The sequence below is a fragment of the Anolis carolinensis genome, unplaced genomic scaffold (assembly GCF_035594765.1).
Source record: "Anolis carolinensis isolate JA03-04 unplaced genomic scaffold, rAnoCar3.1.pri scaffold_7, whole genome shotgun sequence".
NCBI lineage: Eukaryota > Metazoa > Chordata > Lepidosauria > Squamata > Dactyloidae > Anolis > Anolis carolinensis.
This window is the reverse complement of record NW_026943818.1, coordinates 30,644,173-30,661,766: the sequence shown is the minus strand read 5'-3', so window position 1 is coordinate 30,661,766 and position 17,594 is coordinate 30,644,173. Positions and strand designations below refer to the sequence as shown.

Sequence of the window (17,594 nt, the reverse complement as noted above, 5' to 3'; positions counted from 1 at the left end):
AAATATGGTGCTTACTAATAACAAAATAAAATAATAAGATTATAATATTTTGTTAATATATAATATAATATTAAACAATAATATAATGCAATATTTAAAATAATATATAATCATTATAATATATATGATAATAATTTAATAAAATATGCTTAGTAATAACATATTAATAAAATAATAAGATTATAATATATTGTTAAAATATAATAATATTGCAGCAATAATATAGCAATATTTAAAATAATATATATATATATGATAATAATATAAAATATGCTTAGTAATAACAAAATATTAATAAAATAATAAGATTATAATATATTGTTAAAATATAATAATATTGCAGCAATAATATAGCAATATTTAAAATAGTATATATATATGATAATAATTTAATAAAATATGATTAGTAATAACAAAATATTAATAAAATAATAAGAATATAATATATTGTTAAAATATAATAATATTGCAGCAATAATATAGCAATATTTAAAATAGTATATATATATTAATTTAATAAAATATGCTTAGTAAAAACAAAATATTAATAAAATAATAAGATTATAATATATTGTTAAAATATAATAATATTGCAGCAATAATATAGCAATATTTAAAATAGTATATATATATTAATTTAATAAAATATGCTTAGTAAAAACAAAATATTAATAAAATAATAAGATTATAATATAGTTAATATATAATAACATAATATTACAACAATAATATAATACAATATTTAAAATAATCATTATTTGATAATGATTTAATAAAATACGCTTAGTAATAACAAAATATTAATAAAATATTTTAAAAATAATATAATATTAGGAGAAGAGGGAAGAAGAGGATCCTATACACACACATACACACACACATATATATATATATATTTCTCTCCCTAGATCCCAAGAAAGGCCACACAGGAGACGGAAACACGCGGGATGGAGACGTGTCCGTGTATTGTTCATGCGCCAGAACATACAAAATAGGGGGCGGGCTCTGTGACGAGGAGGATCCCCATGCGCCGGAACGTACACAATGCGCTCCTCCTCCTCATCCCACACAGAGAACGGGGTCTCAGGGGGGGAAACGGATGCAACAAATGGGAAAAAAGGGGGCACAATGGGAAAGACACCCCCCCCCCCCGCGGCTACAAAAAGGGTCTAAAAACAGAAGGGTCTTACAAAGACGGACCCCCTTCCCCGCATTGCATAGTGGATCCGAAATACCGGGGAGGAGGGAGGGCGACAGGGGTCGTCGTCGGGCACGGAGGGAGCGTGCAAAGGCCCGCCACGGGGGTCCCGGGGGCCCGGCGTTGGGTGTTCGACCCCATGCCGCCCAAGTCTCAAGTCCTCAACAAGGAACAGTTTGTGTAGAACGAGTACTACATTCTCCTAAACTCTGAATTCCTTGCAGCCACTGCTTGCTGTGAGCTGAATGCCCAACAATAGTATTCTTCTTTTTTGGGGGGATGCTCTGCTAGACTGTAGGGTATGTGTATGTGTGGGCCTAACCCTCATTCCGTTTTTAAGATTGGACTCTGGATTTTAAGCTCTGAATTATTTGCAGCCACACGGCACTTCATGCTCTGCTTGCTGTGAGCTGAATGACCAACAGTAGTATCCTGTTTGTTTTTGGATGCTCTGCTATATTGTAGGATAGTTGTGAGTGTGTGGGACCTAACCCTTGTTCCGTTTTTAAGATTGGACTCTGGATTTTAAGATCTGAATTATTTGCAGCCACACGGCACTTCACGCTCCGCTTGCTGTGAGCGGAATGCTCAACTTTCGGTATCCTGTTTATTTTGGATGCTCTGCTATTTTGTAGCATAGTTTGTCTCTGTGGGCCCTGACCCTCGTTCCATTTTTAAGATTGGTTCTCAAGCTCTAAAATTCTTGACAGCCACATGGCACTTCACGCTCTACTTGCTGTGAGCTGAATGCCCAACAATAGTATCCTGTTTGTTTTTGGATGCTCTGCTATATTGTAGGATAGTTGTGTGTCTGTGGGCCCTGACCTTCGTTCCCTTTTTAAGATAGGACTCTGGTTCTCAAGCTCTAAAATTCTTGACAGCCACATGGCACTTCACGCTCTACTTGCTGTGAGCTGAATGCCCAACAATAGTATCCTGTTTTGTTTTTGGATGCTCTGCTATATTGTAGGGTAGTTGTGTGTGTGTGAACCCTAACCCTCGTTCCATTTTTAAGATTGGACTCTGGATCTCAAGATCTGAATTCTTTACAGACACATGGCATTTCATGCTCTGCTTGATGTAAGCTGAATGCTCAACTTTCGGTATCCTGTTTATTTTTGGATGCTCTGTTATATTTTAGGGTAGTTTTCCCTAACAGCCGGCACATGTGTGGGCCCTAACTCTCATTCTGTTTTTAAAATTGGACTCTGGATCTCAAGCTCTGAATTCTTTTCAGCCACACGGCACTTCACGCTCTGCTTTCTGTGAGCTGAATGTCCAACTTTTAGTATCCTCTTTGTTTTTAGATGCTAGGGTGGTTTCACCTAGCAGCCGGGGTGTGTGTGTGGGCCCTAAGATAGATCTCTGCATTTTTGCCTCCTAATCTCTAAATTCTTTTCAGCCACACGGCACTTCACGCTCTGCTTGCTGTGAGCTGAATGCTCGATTTGGATGCTCTGCTATATCGTAGGGTAGTTTTCCCAAACAGCTGGCGTATGTATGGGCCCTAACCCTCGTTCTGTTTTTAAAACTGGACTCTGGATCTCAAGCTCTGAATTCTTTTCAGCCACACGGCACTTCTCGCTCTGCTTGCTGTGAGCTGAATGCCCAACGCTTAGTATCCTGTTCTTTTTGGATGCCCTGCTATATCTTAGGGTGGTTTCACCTAGCAGCCAGGGTGCGTGTGGGCCCTAAGATAGATCTCTGAATTCTTTTCAGCCACACGGCGCTTCACGCTCTGCTTTCTGTGAGCTGAATGCCCAACTTTTAGTATCCTCTTTGTTTTTAGATGCTAGGGGGCCCTAACCCTTGTTCCATTTTTAAGATAGATCTCTACATCTTTGCCTCCTAATCTCTGAATTCTTTTCAGCCACACGGCGCTTCACACTCTGCTTGCTGTGAGCTGAATGCCCAACGCTTAGTATCCTGTTGTTTTTGGCTGCCCTGCTATATTTTAGGGTGGTTTCACCTCGCAGCCGGCGTGCCGTCCCCCCCCCATGGACCCCCCCCCTTAGGTCAGATCATCTTCATGTTGAACTTGCGTGCGCCCCCCTGCCCGGCGGCGGAGGAGGGCCCGTCGGCCTTGCGGAAGGAGTACTCCACGGAGAAGTGGTTCTTGTGCTGCCCGCGCCCGCGGCTCCAGACGAAGAGCAGCAGGAAGCAGAAGAGCACCACGCCCAGGAACATGATGCAGCCCATGGCGGTGGAGACCAGGATGGTCTTCAGGTCCAGCGTGAACTTCAGCACCACCTGCGTCCCGTTCCCGCCGCCGGCGCTGCTCTCGTTGAAGTCTGCGCCGTCCAGCCCGGCGGCCAGCAGGGCGGAGCGGTTGCCCTCGGCGCCCTTGACCGCCAGCGAGGCGAAGTAGGTGTCGTTCCCGCCGGCGTTGCTGGCCACGCAGATGTAGGTGCCGCTGTCCTGGGGCTGCGCGTGGCGGATCTCCAGCGTGCCGCCGGGCAGCACCGAGACACGGGCTCCGGCACCGCCACGCGCCGGGATGAGGCGGTGCTGCGGGGAGACCCAGCGCACCTCGGGCGGCGGCTGCCCCTCGGCGCGGCACAGGAAGGACACCGGCTGCCCCTCGAGCGCCGTCACCCGCTGCAGGCGCCGCTCCCGGATGCGCGGCCGCTGGCAGGTGAAGAACTCGAAGAGCACGGCGTCCGGGAGCGCTCGCAGCGCGTCCCCCGGGATCCCCGGCGGCGAGGAGCAGGTGGGCAGCTGCCCGTCAAAGTCGAGCGTCTTGCGGCGCTGCAGCACCCACAGCAGGCGGCAGTCGCAGACCAGCGGGTTGCGGTCCAGGCGCAGCGTCTCCAGGCTGTTGACCGAGTGGAAGGCGGCCTCCTCCAGCGTGGGCAGGAAGTTGGCGGAGAGGTTGAGCAGGCGGATCTGGCGCAGGCCGAAGAGCGCCCGGGGCTCCACGCTCGCCAGCAGGGCCCCCGCCAGGTGCAGCTCCCGCAGCCGCGGCAGGTCCCGGAAGGCCCCGCCGGGGATGGTGCGGATGGGGTTGAAGGAGAGGTTGAGGCAGGCCAGGTGGGCCAGCGGGCGCAGCGCCGGGGAGGGCACGGCGGACAGGTTGGCGTTGGTGACCGAGAGCCAGGTCAGGTTCAGGCCCCGGAAGCCCCCCGGCGGGACCTCCTCCAGGAAGGGCCAGTCGTCGATCTCCAGCGTCCGCAGGGCCGGCAGCCGCCGGAAGTTGTCCTCGTCCAGGGCGGGCACGGCCAGGTGGCGCAGGCGCAGGGCCTCCAGGGCCGGCAGCCGGGCGAGCGACTCGGCCGAGAGCGCCGTCAGGTTGCAGCGCTCCAGGGTCAGCTCCCGGAGGGCGGCCAGGCCGGCGAAGGCCCGGCGGGAGATGTAGACCAGGTCGTTGTCGCCCAGGCCCAGGGCCTGCAGCCGGCGCAGGCCCAGGAAGGTGTCGTCCAGCAGCACCACCAGCCGGTTCTCGCTCAGGTCCAGCAGCGTGAGGTTGGCCAGCCCCGCAAAGAGCCCCGCGGGCAGCAGGCGGAGCTGGTTGCCGCGCAGGCGCAGGGCCCGCAGCTGGGGCAGCCCCCCGAAGGCCCCCGGCTCCAGCCCGGCCAGCGCGTTCTCGCTCAGGTCCAGCTCCTCCAGCAGCGGGAAGGCCGACAGCTCCCCGGCCGTCAGGCAGCGCAGGCGGTTGCGGCTCAGCTCCAGCACCCGCGTCTCGGTCGGGATGCCCTCCGGGAGCGCGGTCAGGCGGCGGCGCTGGCACAGCACCGAGCGCACCTGCGGGACGCACTCGCAGCGGGCCGGGCAGGCCGAGAGCGGGGCCGCGCTCAGCAGGGCCCAGGGCAGCGCCAGCAGCAGGACGCGGCCCGCCGGAAGGTAGCGGTGGCGGCGGAGCAGCGGGGGGCAGGCACATGGCCTCATGGCGGGGCACGGGGTCCTACGGGCAGCAGGGCAGCAGTGGCAGCATCTCCCCACGCTCCTGCAAGGGAGGGAAGGAGACAGAAGAAAACGGGGGCATCAGCCCGAGGGATGGAGAAAGTCCTGCTTAAGGGGAAGGCTCAGCCTGAAGGAGAAAAGCCATGCTCATGTGGAAGGCTCAGCCCAAGGGAGAGAGAAAGGCCCTGCTTAAGAAGGCTCAGCCCGAGAAAAGCCATGCTCATGTTGAAGGCTCAGCCCAAGGGAGAGAGAAAGGCCCTGCGAATGTGGAAGGCTCAGCCCGAGGGAGAAAGGCCCTGCGAATGTGGAAGGCTCAGCCCAAGGGAGAAAAGCCATGCTCATGTTGAAGGCTCAGCCCAAGGGAGGGAGAAAGGCACTTCTTAAGAAGGCTCAGCCCGAGAAAAGCCATGCTCATGTTGAAGGCACAGCCCAAGGGAGAGAGAAAGGCCCTGCGAATGTGGAAGGCTCAGCCCAAGGGAGAAAAGCCATGCTCATGTTGAAGGCTCAGCCCAAGGGAGAAAGGCCCTGCTTAAGAAGGCTCAGCCCAAGGGAGAGAGAAAGGCCCTGCGAATGTGGAAGGCTCAGCCCAAGGGAGAAAAGCCCTGCGAATGTGGAAGGCTCAGCCTGAGGGAGGGAGAAAGTCCTGCTTAAGAAGGCTCAGCCCAAGGGAGAAAAGCCATGCTCATGTTGAAGGCTCAGCCCGAGGGAGGGAGAAAGGCCCTGCTTCCCGCCCCTTCCTTTTAGGGCCTGTCACCCTGCATTTGACGAAGGCATTCTTTGCAAATTAGGGATTAAGCGTCCCAGACGCCCCGCTGCTCCCTGGCTGCCCTTGCGATAACAACAACCACCACCACCACAACAACGCTAATAATGCCTCTGCTTTGGGAGCTAAAAATACCTCCCTCCCTCGTTTTCCTTTTGTTCCCCTTCTCTCTCTCTTCCCCGCTCTCATTACACAATAATCTCCTATGATTTGCATTCGGGAGGGAGGGAGGGAGGGAGGGAGGGGGGAAAGGTGGGAAGGAGTGAGGCTGGAAGGAAGCGAGAGCAAGGCTCGTTCTCTCGTTCTCTCTCTCTCTATCCCTATCTCTCATTCTCTCTCTCTCTATATATATATATCTCGTTCTCTCTCTCTCTCTCTTGTTCTCTCTCGTTCTCTCTCTCTATATATCTTGTTCTCTCTCTCTATCTATCTCTTGTTCTCTCTCTCTCTCTCATTATATATATATCTCGTTCTCTCTCTCTCTTGTTCTTGCTCTCTCTCTCTCTCTCTCTCTATATATATATATATCGTTCTCTCTCTCTATCTCTTTTTCTTGTTCTCTCTTGTTCTCTCTCTGTATATATATCTTGTTCTCTCTATCTCTCGTTCTCTCTCTCTATCTATCTCTTGTTCTCTCTCTCGTTCTCTCTTTATATATATATATCTCGTTCTCTCTCGCTCTCTCTCTCTCTCTTGTTCTTGCTCTCTCTCTCGTTCTCTCTCTATATATATATCTCGTTCTCTCTCTCTCTCTTGTTCTCGTTCTCTCTCTCTGTCTCTCTGCCTGATGACACCCCTGGGACAGGATCAGAACCGTATTTAGCTGATTGTTGGGAACATTTCTCGCACGGCTGTCCTGCCTCTTTTCCCTGGGAGTCACGCTTTGGGCCTGGGGTCCCCTCGAGGGCATCTAGCCTGCCCCATCCCTCCCCCGACATGAATGCATGCCTCCCAGGGTCCCACGGAGCGCAGCCCACCCCCAAACAGAGCCCACTTTGCGGCCCCACATTCCTCGGAAGCATCGGCCGCAGCAGCCGGGAAGGAAGGAAGGAAGGAAGGAAGGAAGGAAGGAAGGAAGGAAGGAGTGAAGGGAGCATGGAGGAAGGGAGGAAATGAAAGGGAAGAAGGAAAGGAAAGGAGAGGAAATGAGAGGGGAAAAGGAAAGGAAGGATATGAAGGAGGGATGGGAAGGAAGGGAAAGGAAAGGAAAGGAAGGGAAGGGAAGGAGAGAGGGAAGGAAAGAAGAAAAGGAAGGAAGTATGGATGAAATGAGGGAAGGAAGAAAACAGAGGAGGGAAGGAAGGAGAGAAAAAGAGGAAAGAAGGGAAGGAAGGAAGGAGAGGAAGGAAGGAGAGGAAATGAGGGCGGGAAGGAAGGAGCAGGAGGAGAGCGGGAGGAGAAGGGAAAGAAGGAAGGAAGGAAAGGATGGAGGGAAAGAAGGAGAGAGGAAGAGAGAAGGGGAGAGATGAGGGAGGGGAGGGCTCACCTGTTCCTCGGGGGCCCTGTTCCTCATCCTCCTCTTCCTCCTTCTCTCCTTCCTCGGTTCAAGGGTTGCATCTGCCTTCCTTCCTTCCTTCCTTCCTTCCTTCCTTCCGACGCAGGAGCAGCACCACCACCACCGCCTGCCGCTGCTCTCAGCCTGGCATCCTCCTCCTCCTCCTCCTCCTCCTCCCGGTTGCCCTCTTTGCGAGAATGAGTGGCGGAGCCAGATGACAATTGGCAGCCGCAGCCGCCCAAGGAGGGAGGGTAGGGAGGGGGGGCGGGGGAGGCAGAGGCAGCCTTTCCAGGGCAGAGGGAGGGAGGGAGGGAGGGAGGGAGGGGGCTGCCTTCCTTCCTTCCTTCCTTCTTTAGGGGGTCATGACAACAACAACAACAACAACAACAACAACAACAACAAGGATGGAAGAGGAGGGAAGGCCAGGCAGGGGCGGAGGGCACCACCTGTTAGAAGGAAGGGAGACAAGAGCAGGCATCAGCCCCGGCCCCCCCTCCTTGACAGGACGGAAAAGATCACCACGCGACCCCTCCCAGCAGATGGCCACACGGCCCCTCTCTCTATGGACAGGGAGGGAAGGAAAGAAGGAAGGACTAAAGGAAGGATGGATGGGTGGAAGGAAGGAAAGAAAGAAGGAAAGAAAGATACATAGATGGAAAGAAGGAAGGAATAAGGGAGGGAGGAATGAAGGAAAGATGGATGGAAAGAAGAAGGAAGGAAGGACTAAAGGAAGGATGGATGGATGGATAGAAGGAAGGATGGAAAGAAAGAAGGAAAGAAGGACTAAAGGAAGGATGGATGGATGGATGGATGGATAGAAGGAAGGATGGAAAGAAAGAAGGAAGGAAAGAAGGAAGGAAGGATGGATACATGGATGGATGGAAAGAAGGAAGGAAGAAAGGATGGAAAGAAAGAAAGAAAGAAAGAAAGAAAGAAAGAAAGAAAGAAGGACTGAAAGAAGGAAGGAAGGAAAGAAAAAAGGATGGAAAGAAAGAAAGGAAAGAAGGAAGGAAGGATGGAAAGAAAGAAAGACAGAAAGAAAGAAAGGACTAAAGGAAGGATGGACTGAAAGAAAGAAGAAAGGAAGGAAGGAAAGAAAGAAGGATGGAAAGAAAGAAAGGAAAGAAGGAAGGAAGGATGGAAAGAAGGAAGTAAGGAATGAAAGAAGGAAGGGAAGGAAAGAAAGAAAGAAAGATGGAAAGAAAGATGGAAAGAAGGAAGTAAGGAATGAAAGAAGGAAGGATGGAAAGAAAGAAAGAAGGAAGGAAAGAAAGAAGGATGGTAGGTAGGAAGGAAGGAAGGAAAGAAGGATACATGGATGGATGGAAAGAAGGAAGGAATAAGGGAGGGAGGGAGGGAGGGAGGAGGGAGCTGTGCCTTCTGCATCCCGGGGAGGGACGTGTGCCAAGGCCGGCAGACGGGAAGCGGCCCCGCTGCCCTGATCAGCATCAGGATCCTCATCGTCACCCTCATCGTGATAGGATTATCACGGACATGGATTGCCCAGGAGGAAGTGCCGTGTTGCACAGTGTTACCATCATCATTATACTATTATTATTATTATTATTATCCATTTTGGAGAGGCTTTCCTTCAGTTTCATGGTAGGAACCTAGTGGCAAGGCCATTGGGTTCTGTTGTCAAGTTTCGTGGTTCTGGGGCATTTAGTTTTGTTGTTTATTTCCAGGCCCAAATTTCATTACCCTTTTATATATATAGATTATTAAGTAATATTACATTTAATATCTATATATATAAAAGAGTGATGGCATCGCGGCGACCCACAAAACAACAAAACTACAGGCCCCCCAACCTCGAAATTTGACAACACAACCCATCATCCACACCTCTAGGTTGATACAACAAAAGAAAAGAAAAATAAAGTCTTAATTAGAGAGAGAGGAATAATTGCTTTTATCCAATGGCTGCCAGTTAGAAGGCTAAGCTCCGCCCACTTGGTCTCCTAGCAACCCAAAAAAATTTAATAAAAAACACTAAAAAATTAATACAATAAAATACTATAATAACAGAAAATAACTAAAAATAATACAAGAAAATAATAAAATATAATAAATAAAAATATAACTTACAATAAAATTGATTAAAAAATGCAAATAACGTCAAATAAAAATTACACAACAATTTTTAACCAATACCACCACCACTTTGCCACAGCAACGCGTGGCCAGGCACAGCTAGTATAATATATAATTAATATTATTATATTGTATTATTAGTAGTATAATATTGTATTACATTATATTATTATCAATATTGTATGTATATACAATATATTATATATTTATAAATTATTAATTTATTTCTTTCCTTCTTCCTCCCTTCCTTCTTTCCCGGCCTCGATGACCTTCCTTCCTTCCCTCCTTCCTTTCCCTCCTAAATAGGTTTTGCTGAGTCCGTTCCTATGGGACCGGCAGGCCTATTTCCTTCGTTAATGAAGGCAACGTCCCGGGGGACCTCCTGCTCTGGATCCATTCGCAGGATTGAAAAGAAGAGAAGAGAGGAGAGACTGGGGGAGGGCACTCTGCATGGGCCCAGAGGCACCCTTGCACACTGCAACCTTCCTCAGACAAACAAACCAACAACAACAACACCAAGGAAGAGCACACCTGTGGCCTCAGCTATGACTATTTCCTTCCTTCTGAAGCAAATAAACCAGTGATGGAGCTTCTCAGGAAGGAGCAGGTTGGGATGGATGGCCTTTGGGGGCCCCTGGTGACTCTCTTGTGGACCCTGCGAATGTGGAAGGCTCAGCCCGAGGGAGGGAGAAAGGCCTTGCTGATGTGGAAGGCTCAGCCTGAAGGAGGGAGAAAGGCCCTGCAAATGTGGAAGGCTCAGCCCAAAGGAGGGAGAAAAGCCTTGCTGATGTGGAAGGCTCAGCCCGAAGGTGGGAGAAAGGCCTTGCTGATGTGGAAGGCTCAGCCCGAAGGAGGGTGAAAGGCCTTGCGAATGTCGAAGGCTCAGCCCAAGGTAGGGAGAAAGGTCCTGCGAATGTCAAAGGCTCAGCCCAAGGGAGAGAGAAAGGCCTTGCGAATGTGGAAGGCTCAGCCCGAAGGAGGGAGAAAGGCCTTGCGAATGTCGAAGGCTCAGCCCAAGGGAGAGAGAAAGGCCTTGCTGATGTGGAAGGCTCAGCCCGAAGGAGGGAGAAAGGCCTTGCGAATGTGGAAGGCTCAGCCTGAAGGAGGGAGAAAGGCCTTGCGAATGTCGAAGGCTCAGCCCAAGGGAGGGAGAAAGGCCTTGCGAATGTGGAAGGCTCAGCCCGAAGGAGGGAGAAAGGCCTTGCGAATGTCAAAGGCTCAGCCCAAGGGAGAGAGAAAGGCCTTGCAAATGTGGAAGGCTCAGCCCGAAGGAGGGAGAAAGGCCTTGCGAATGTCGAAGGCTCAGCCCAAGGGAGAGAGAAAGGCCTTGCTGATGTGGAAGGCTCAGCCCGAAGGAGGGAGAAAGGCCTTGCGAATGTGGAAGGCTCAGCCCGAAGGAGGGAGAAAGGCCTTGCGAATGTCGAAGGCTCAGCCCGAAGGAGGGAGAAAGGCCTTGCGAATGTCGAAGGCTCAGCCCAAGGGAGAGAGAAAGGCCTTGCAAATGTGGAAGGCTCAGCCCGAAGGTGGGAGAAAGGCCTTGCGAATGTGGAAGGCTCAGCCCGAAGGTGGGAGAAAGGCCTTGCTGATGTGGAAGGCTCAGCCCGAAGGAGGGTGAAAGGCCTTGCGAATGTCGAAGGCTCAGCCCAAGGGAGAGAGAAAGGCCTTGCGAATGTGGAAGGCTCAGCCCAAGGGAGAGAGAAAGGCCTTGCGAATGTGGAAGGCTCAGCCCGAAGGAGGGAGAAAGGCCTTGCGAATGTCGAAGGCTCAGCCCAAGGGAGAGAGAAAGGTCCTGCGAATGTCAAAGGCTCAGCCCAAGGGAGAGAGAAAGGCCTTGCGAATGTGGAAGGCTCAGCCCGAAGGAGGGAGAAAGGCCTTGCGAATGTCGAAGGCTCAGCCCAAGGGAGGGAGAAAGGCCTTGCGAATGTGGAAGGCTCAGCCCGAAGGAGGGAGAAAGGCCTTGCGAATGTCAAAGGCTCAGCCCAAGGGAGAGAGAAAGGCCTTGCAAATGTGGAAGGCTCAGCCCGAAGGAGGGAGAAAGGCCTTGCGAATGTCGAAGGCTCAGCCCAAGGGAGAGAGAAAGGCCTTGCAAATGTGGAAGGCTCAGCCCGAAGGAGGGAGAAAGGCCTTGCGAATGTGGAAGGCTCAGCCCGAAGGAGGGAGAAAGGCCTTGCGAATGTCGAAGGCTCAGCCCGAAGGAGGGAGAAAGGCCTTGCGAATGTGGAAGGCTCAGCCCGAAGGAGGGAGAAAGGCCTTGCGAATGTCGAAGGCTCAGCCCAAGGGAGAGAGAAAGGCCTTGCAAATGTGGAAGGCTCAGCCCGAAGGTGGGAGAAAGGCCTTGCGAATGTGGAAGGCTCAGCCCAAGGGAGAGAGAAAGGCCTTGCTGATGTGGAAGGCTCAGCCCGAAGGAGGGAGAAAGGCCTTGCGAATGTGGAAGGCTCAGCCCGAAGGAGGGAGAAAGGCCTTGCGAATGTCGAAGGCTCAGCCCAAGGGAGAGAGAAAGGCCTTGCTGATGTGGAAGGCTCAGCCCGAAGGAGGGAGAAAGGCCTTGCGAATGTGGAAGGCTCAGCCCGAAGGAGGGAGAAAGGCCTTGCGAATGTCGAAGGCTCAGCCCGAAGGAGGGAGAAAGGCCTTGCGAATGTCGAAGGCTCAGCCCAAGGGAGAGAGAAAGGCCTTGCAAATGTGGAAGGCTCAGCCCGAAGGTGGGAGAAAGGCCTTGCGAATGTGGAAGGCTCAGCCCAAGGGAGAGAGAAAGGCCTTGCTGATGTGGAAGGCTCAGCCCGAAGGAGGGAGAAAGGCCTTGCGAATGTGGAAGGCTCAGCCCGAAGGAGGGAGAAAGGCCTTGCGAATGTGGAAGGCTCAGCCCGAAGGAGGGAGAAAGGCCTTGCGAATGTCGAAGGCTCAGCCCGAAGGAGGGAGAAAGGCCTTGCGAATGTGGAAGGCTCAGCCCGAAGGAGGGAGAAAGGCCTTGCGAATGTCGAAGGCTCAGCCCAAGGGAGAGAGAAAGGCCTTGCTGATGTGGAAGGCTCAGCCCGAAGGAGGGAGAAAGGCCTTGCGAATGTGGAAGGCTCAGCCCGAAGGAGGGAGAAAGGCCTTGCGAATGTGGAAGGCTCAGCCCGAAGGAGGGAGAAAGGCCTTGCGAATGTCGAAGGCTCAGCCCAAGGGAGAGAGAAAGGCCTTGCTGATGTGGAAGGCTCAGCCCGAAGGAGGGAGAAAGGCCTTGCGAATGTGGAAGGCTCAGCCCGAAGGAGGGAGAAAGGCCTTGCGAATGTGGAAGGCTCAGCCCGAAGGAGGGAGAAAGGCCTTGCGAATGTCGAAGGCTCAGCCCAAGGGAGAGAGAAAGGCCTTGCAAATGTGGAAGGCTCAGCCCGAAGGAGGGAGAAAGGCCTTGCGAATGTGGAAGGCTCAGCCCGAAGGAGGGAGAAAGGCCTTGCGAATGTGGAAGGCTCAGCCCGAAGGAGGGAGAAAGGCCTTGCGAATGTCGAAGGCTCAGCCCAAGGGAGAGAGAAAGGCCTTGCTGATGTGGAAGGCTCAGCCCGAAGGAGGGAGAAAGGCCTTGCGAATGTGGAAGGCTCAGCCCGAAGGAGGGAGAAAGGCCTTGCGAATGTGGAAGGCTCAGCCCGAAGGAGGGAGAAAAGCCTTGCGAATGTCGAAGGCTCAGCCCAAGGGAGAGAGAAAGGCCTTGCAAATGTGGAAGGCTCAGCCCGAAGGTGGGAGAAAGGCCTTGCTGATGTGGAAGGCTCAGCCTGAAGGAGGGAGAAAGGCCTTGCGAATGTGGAAGGCTCAGCCCAAGGGAGAGAGAAAGGCCTTGCAAATGTGGAAGGCTCAGCCCGAGGGACGGAGAAAGGTCCTGCTTAATAAAGCCCAACCTGAGGGAGGGAAAAAGTACTGCTCATGTGGAAGGCTCAGCCCAAGGGAGAGAGAAAGGCCTTGCTGATGTGAAAGGCTCAGCCCGAGGGAGGGAGAAAGTCCTGCTTAAGGAGAAGGCTCAGCCCGAGGGAGGGAGAAAGGCCCTGCTTAAGCCGAGGTCCAACCTGAGTGAGGGAGAGACGTCCTGCCATGCCCAGTTGTGAACGTGGCTGATGTCCAGAGGTCCAGCAAGGGATTTATCACACTGCTGGGGCTTCATAGGAACGTGAATGGCTGGCGCAGGCAGGCAGGCAGGAGCGCAGAAGCGCATGAATGGCTCCAGGAGGATAATGCTAATCGGGAAGAAGCAGGCAAGCGGGCGGGAGGAAGCGCAGAGGCGGGGAACAGCTGGAGGCACATCTGTGCGCAGCCAGGCGGCAAAGCCAGGAGACGGAGAGGGAGAAAAATGCCTGGAGGGAGGATCGGGCAGGATTAGGATCCGTCTGAGTCCATGGAGGAGCAAAAGGATGGATATATTATTATTATTATTATTATTATTATTATTATTATTAATGTATTATTTTTAATTTATATCCTGCTTTATCTCTCCCGAAGAAGACTCTAAGCGGATTCACATAAATTTTTTTTTGTGTGTCAGGAGCAACCGGAGTCGCTTCTGGAGTGAGAGAATTGGCCGTCTGCAAGGACGTTGCCCAGGGGACATTGCCCGGATGTTTTTATGTTTTATCATCCTTGTGGGAGGCTTCTCTCATGTCCCGCATGGAGCTGGAGCTGATAGAGGGAGCTCATCCGCACTCTCCCCGGGTGGGATTCGAACCTGGCAGCCTTCAGGTCAGCAACCCAACCTTCAAGTCACGAGGCTTTTATCCCCTAGGCCACCGAAGGCTCCTTCACATAAATAATAATAATAATAATAATAATAATAATAATAATAATAATAATAATAATAATGTGCCAAAAGATCTCAGCCGGCATTTGGAAACCATAGACATTGACAAAATCACGATCTGCCAACTGCAAAAGGCCACCCGACTGGGACCTGCACGCATCATCCGAAAATACATCACACAGTCCTAGACACTTGGGAAGTGTTCGACTTGTGGTTTTGTGATATGAAATCCAGCATGTCTTATCTTGTTTGCTGTGTCATAATAAAATAATAATAATAATAATAATAATAATAATAATAATGCATCACAGAGTCCTAGACACTTGGGAAGTGTTCGACTTGTGATTTTGTGATATGAAATCCAGCATGTCTATCTTGTTTGCTGTGTCATCATCATAATAATAATAATAATAATAATAATAATAATAATAATAATAATAATAATCACACAGTCCTAGACACTTGGGAAGTGTTCGATTTGGGATTTTGTGATACGAAATCCAGCATGTCTATCTTGTTTGCTGTGTCATAATAATAATAATAATAATACATCACACAGTCCTAGACACTTGGGAAGTGTTCGACTTGGGATTTTGTGATACGAAATCCAGCATGTCTATCTTGTTTGCTGTGTCATAATAATAATAATAATAATACATCACACAGTCCTAGACACTTGGGAAGTGTTCGACTTGGGATTTTGTGATACGAAATCCAGCATGTCTATCTTGTTTGCTGTGTCATAATAAAATAACAACAACAACAACAACAACAATAATAATAATAGGCCTTTTATAGGTCTGCGTGCCTGCCGCCTTTTGGCTCCCATTATTAATTATTATTATTATTATTATTATTATTAATATTATTAGCCTTTAATAGGTCTGCCTGCCTGCCTACCTCCCTTGGGCTCCCATTAGCATCTATGAGCTGCCCTTTTCCTGGGGATGATGGGACCTGACAGGCCTCATCCTGCCATGCAAATCAATGAGTGCCTGCCTGGCTGGCTGGCTCTCCACGTGTGACCGCAGGCTTCCCTTTCCTTCCTCCGCCTCCTCCTTGTTGACGGCTGTTTCTGTTTATTTATATCTCCCTCCTCCTCCTCCGAAGGCAGGCAGGCAGGCAGATGGCTCTCTCTCTCTCTCTCTCTCTCTCTCTCTCTCAGGAAACACAAGGAAGGGGGAAAATGTACACAAGAAGACCCAGATTGGCAAGAAGGAAGGTGCCCAGCCGCACCACAAACACACAAACAAACAAACAAACAAACAACAAGCAAAGCATATGATTGGAGGACACAGAAACACTGGACCACTCTCACAACCACCATGTCAGGCGACACAGGGAAGCCGCTGAAATCCACCAAAATCAGGACAGTAAATAAAGAACAACACTCTGGAAAATGGGCATTCCAGGCAGGAAACAATCAGGGCCAGATAACGCCTCTCCACAAAGGATTCCCCCAGGCCGAGACATGAAGTTTGCAAGGCTACTCAGTGCTGATCAAGGTGACTAATGACAACATTCCCACATTATTCCACAGGGATATAAACCTTCCTTTTTTTCAACCTGCTGCACATAGATGCAGGCGAAACATCAGGAGAGAATGCTACTGGAATAGGGCCAGGCAGTCTTGAACACTCACAGCAACCCTATTATTATTATTATTATTATTGACACAAAGACACAATATGACAAAGCATATTACAGTAGAGTCTCACTTATCCAAGCTAAACGGGCCGGCAGAAGCTTGGATAAGCAAATATCTTGGATAATAAGGAGGGATTAAGGAAAAGCCTATTAAAAATAAAATTAGGTTATGATTTTACAAATTAAGCACCAAAACATCATGTTATATAACAAATTTGACAGAAAAAGTAGTTCAATACGCAGTAATGTTATGTTGTAATTACTGTATTTATGAATTTAGCACCAAAATATCATGATGTATTGAAAACATTGACTACAAAAATGGCTTGGATTATCCAGAGGCTTGGATAAGCGGGACTTGGATAAGTGAGACTCTACTGTATATTATTATTATTATTATTATTATTATTATTATTATTATTTAATATTAGCATATTATAATAAATGCACAACTCTATTATTATCATTATTATTATTGACACAAAGACACAATATGACACAGCATATTATATTATTAGTATATTATAATAATAATAGCATATTATAATAAATGCACAACAACCTTATTATTATTGGCACAAAGACACAATATGACACAGCATATTATTATTATTATTATTATTATATAATATTAGCATATTATAATAAATGCACAACAACCCTATTATTATTATTGGCACAAAGACACAATATGACACAGCATACATTATTATTATATAATAGCATATTATAATATTATTATTGTCAATATAATACCAGCATATTATATTATTATTATCAATAGAATTATATTATCATAGTATATTATTATCAATATAATATTAGCATTATAATATAAGAATATACACATATTATATTATTAATATAACATTAGCATATTATTATCAATATAATAATAGCATATTATATTATCAATTTAGTAACATTAGTGTATTATATTATCAATATAATAACATTAGTATATTATATTATCAATATAATAACTAGAATATATTATTATCAATATAATATTAGCATAATATTATATTACTATAATTTAATAATATAAACATATTATTATATTGTTATAATTTAATGATATAAACATGTTATTATATTATTAATAATATAATATTAGCATATTATGTTATCAATATATTAGCATATAATCAATTTAATAATATTAGCATATTATATTATCAATATAATAACAGTGGTATATTATCAATATAATAACTAGAATATATTATTATCAATATAACTAGAATATTCTATTATTATAATTTAATAATGTAAGCATATTATTATAATATAATATAAGCATATTATTGTATTAATAATGTTATAATCTTAGCATATTATGTTATCAACATAATAGCAAATTATGTTATCCATATAATATTAGCATATGTTATTATTATCAATACAATAACATTAGCATATTATTATTATTATTATTTAGCACTATCAAGGCCTGGAGGGATAGAAAGGAAGGGCGCAGGAGAATGAATGGAGGGCAACGGAAGCTCACCTGTCTCTCGGACGCCCATCTCCTCCTCCTCCTCTTCGTCAAAGCGAGGACACGGCCCGACCCCTCCCGGCAGATGCCCGCGCGGCCTCCTCAGGCCTTCCAAGCCGAGGCCTAGCTCGCGCCCAGACTCCTCTTTCTCCTCAGCCACCTGGGCGCCATGGCAACCGGGTGATGGCGCCCGCTTTTTCTCCCTCCTTTCCTCTGCGCATGCGTGGCTGTCATTTCGAGAAG

The 17,594-nt window shown here is 48.3% G+C and overlaps 1 protein-coding gene across 2 annotated transcripts; it reads right to left on the bottom strand.

The window, feature by feature from the left end:
* Positions 1 to 939: 939 nt before the first annotated feature.
* lingo3 (leucine rich repeat and Ig domain containing 3) lies at positions 940 to 17,590 on the bottom strand. Of its 2 annotated transcripts, XM_062960636.1 has the most exons (3): positions 17,364 to 17,590; positions 7,348 to 7,802; positions 940 to 5,141 (listed from the first exon to the last, which is right to left on the bottom strand). In XM_062960636.1, exon 3 carries the CDS (start codon positions 5,081 to 5,083, stop codon positions 3,215 to 3,217), a length of 1,869 nt encoding a protein of 622 aa, XP_062816706.1. In that variant the 5' UTR covers positions 5,084 to 5,141; positions 7,348 to 7,802; positions 17,364 to 17,590; the 3' UTR covers positions 940 to 3,214. The 2 variants fall into 2 exon arrangements, with proteins under 2 accessions (XP_062816706.1, XP_062816707.1); XM_062960637.1 differs by lacking the exon at positions 7,348 to 7,802.
* Between the last annotated feature and the right edge of the window lie 4 nt (positions 17,591 to 17,594).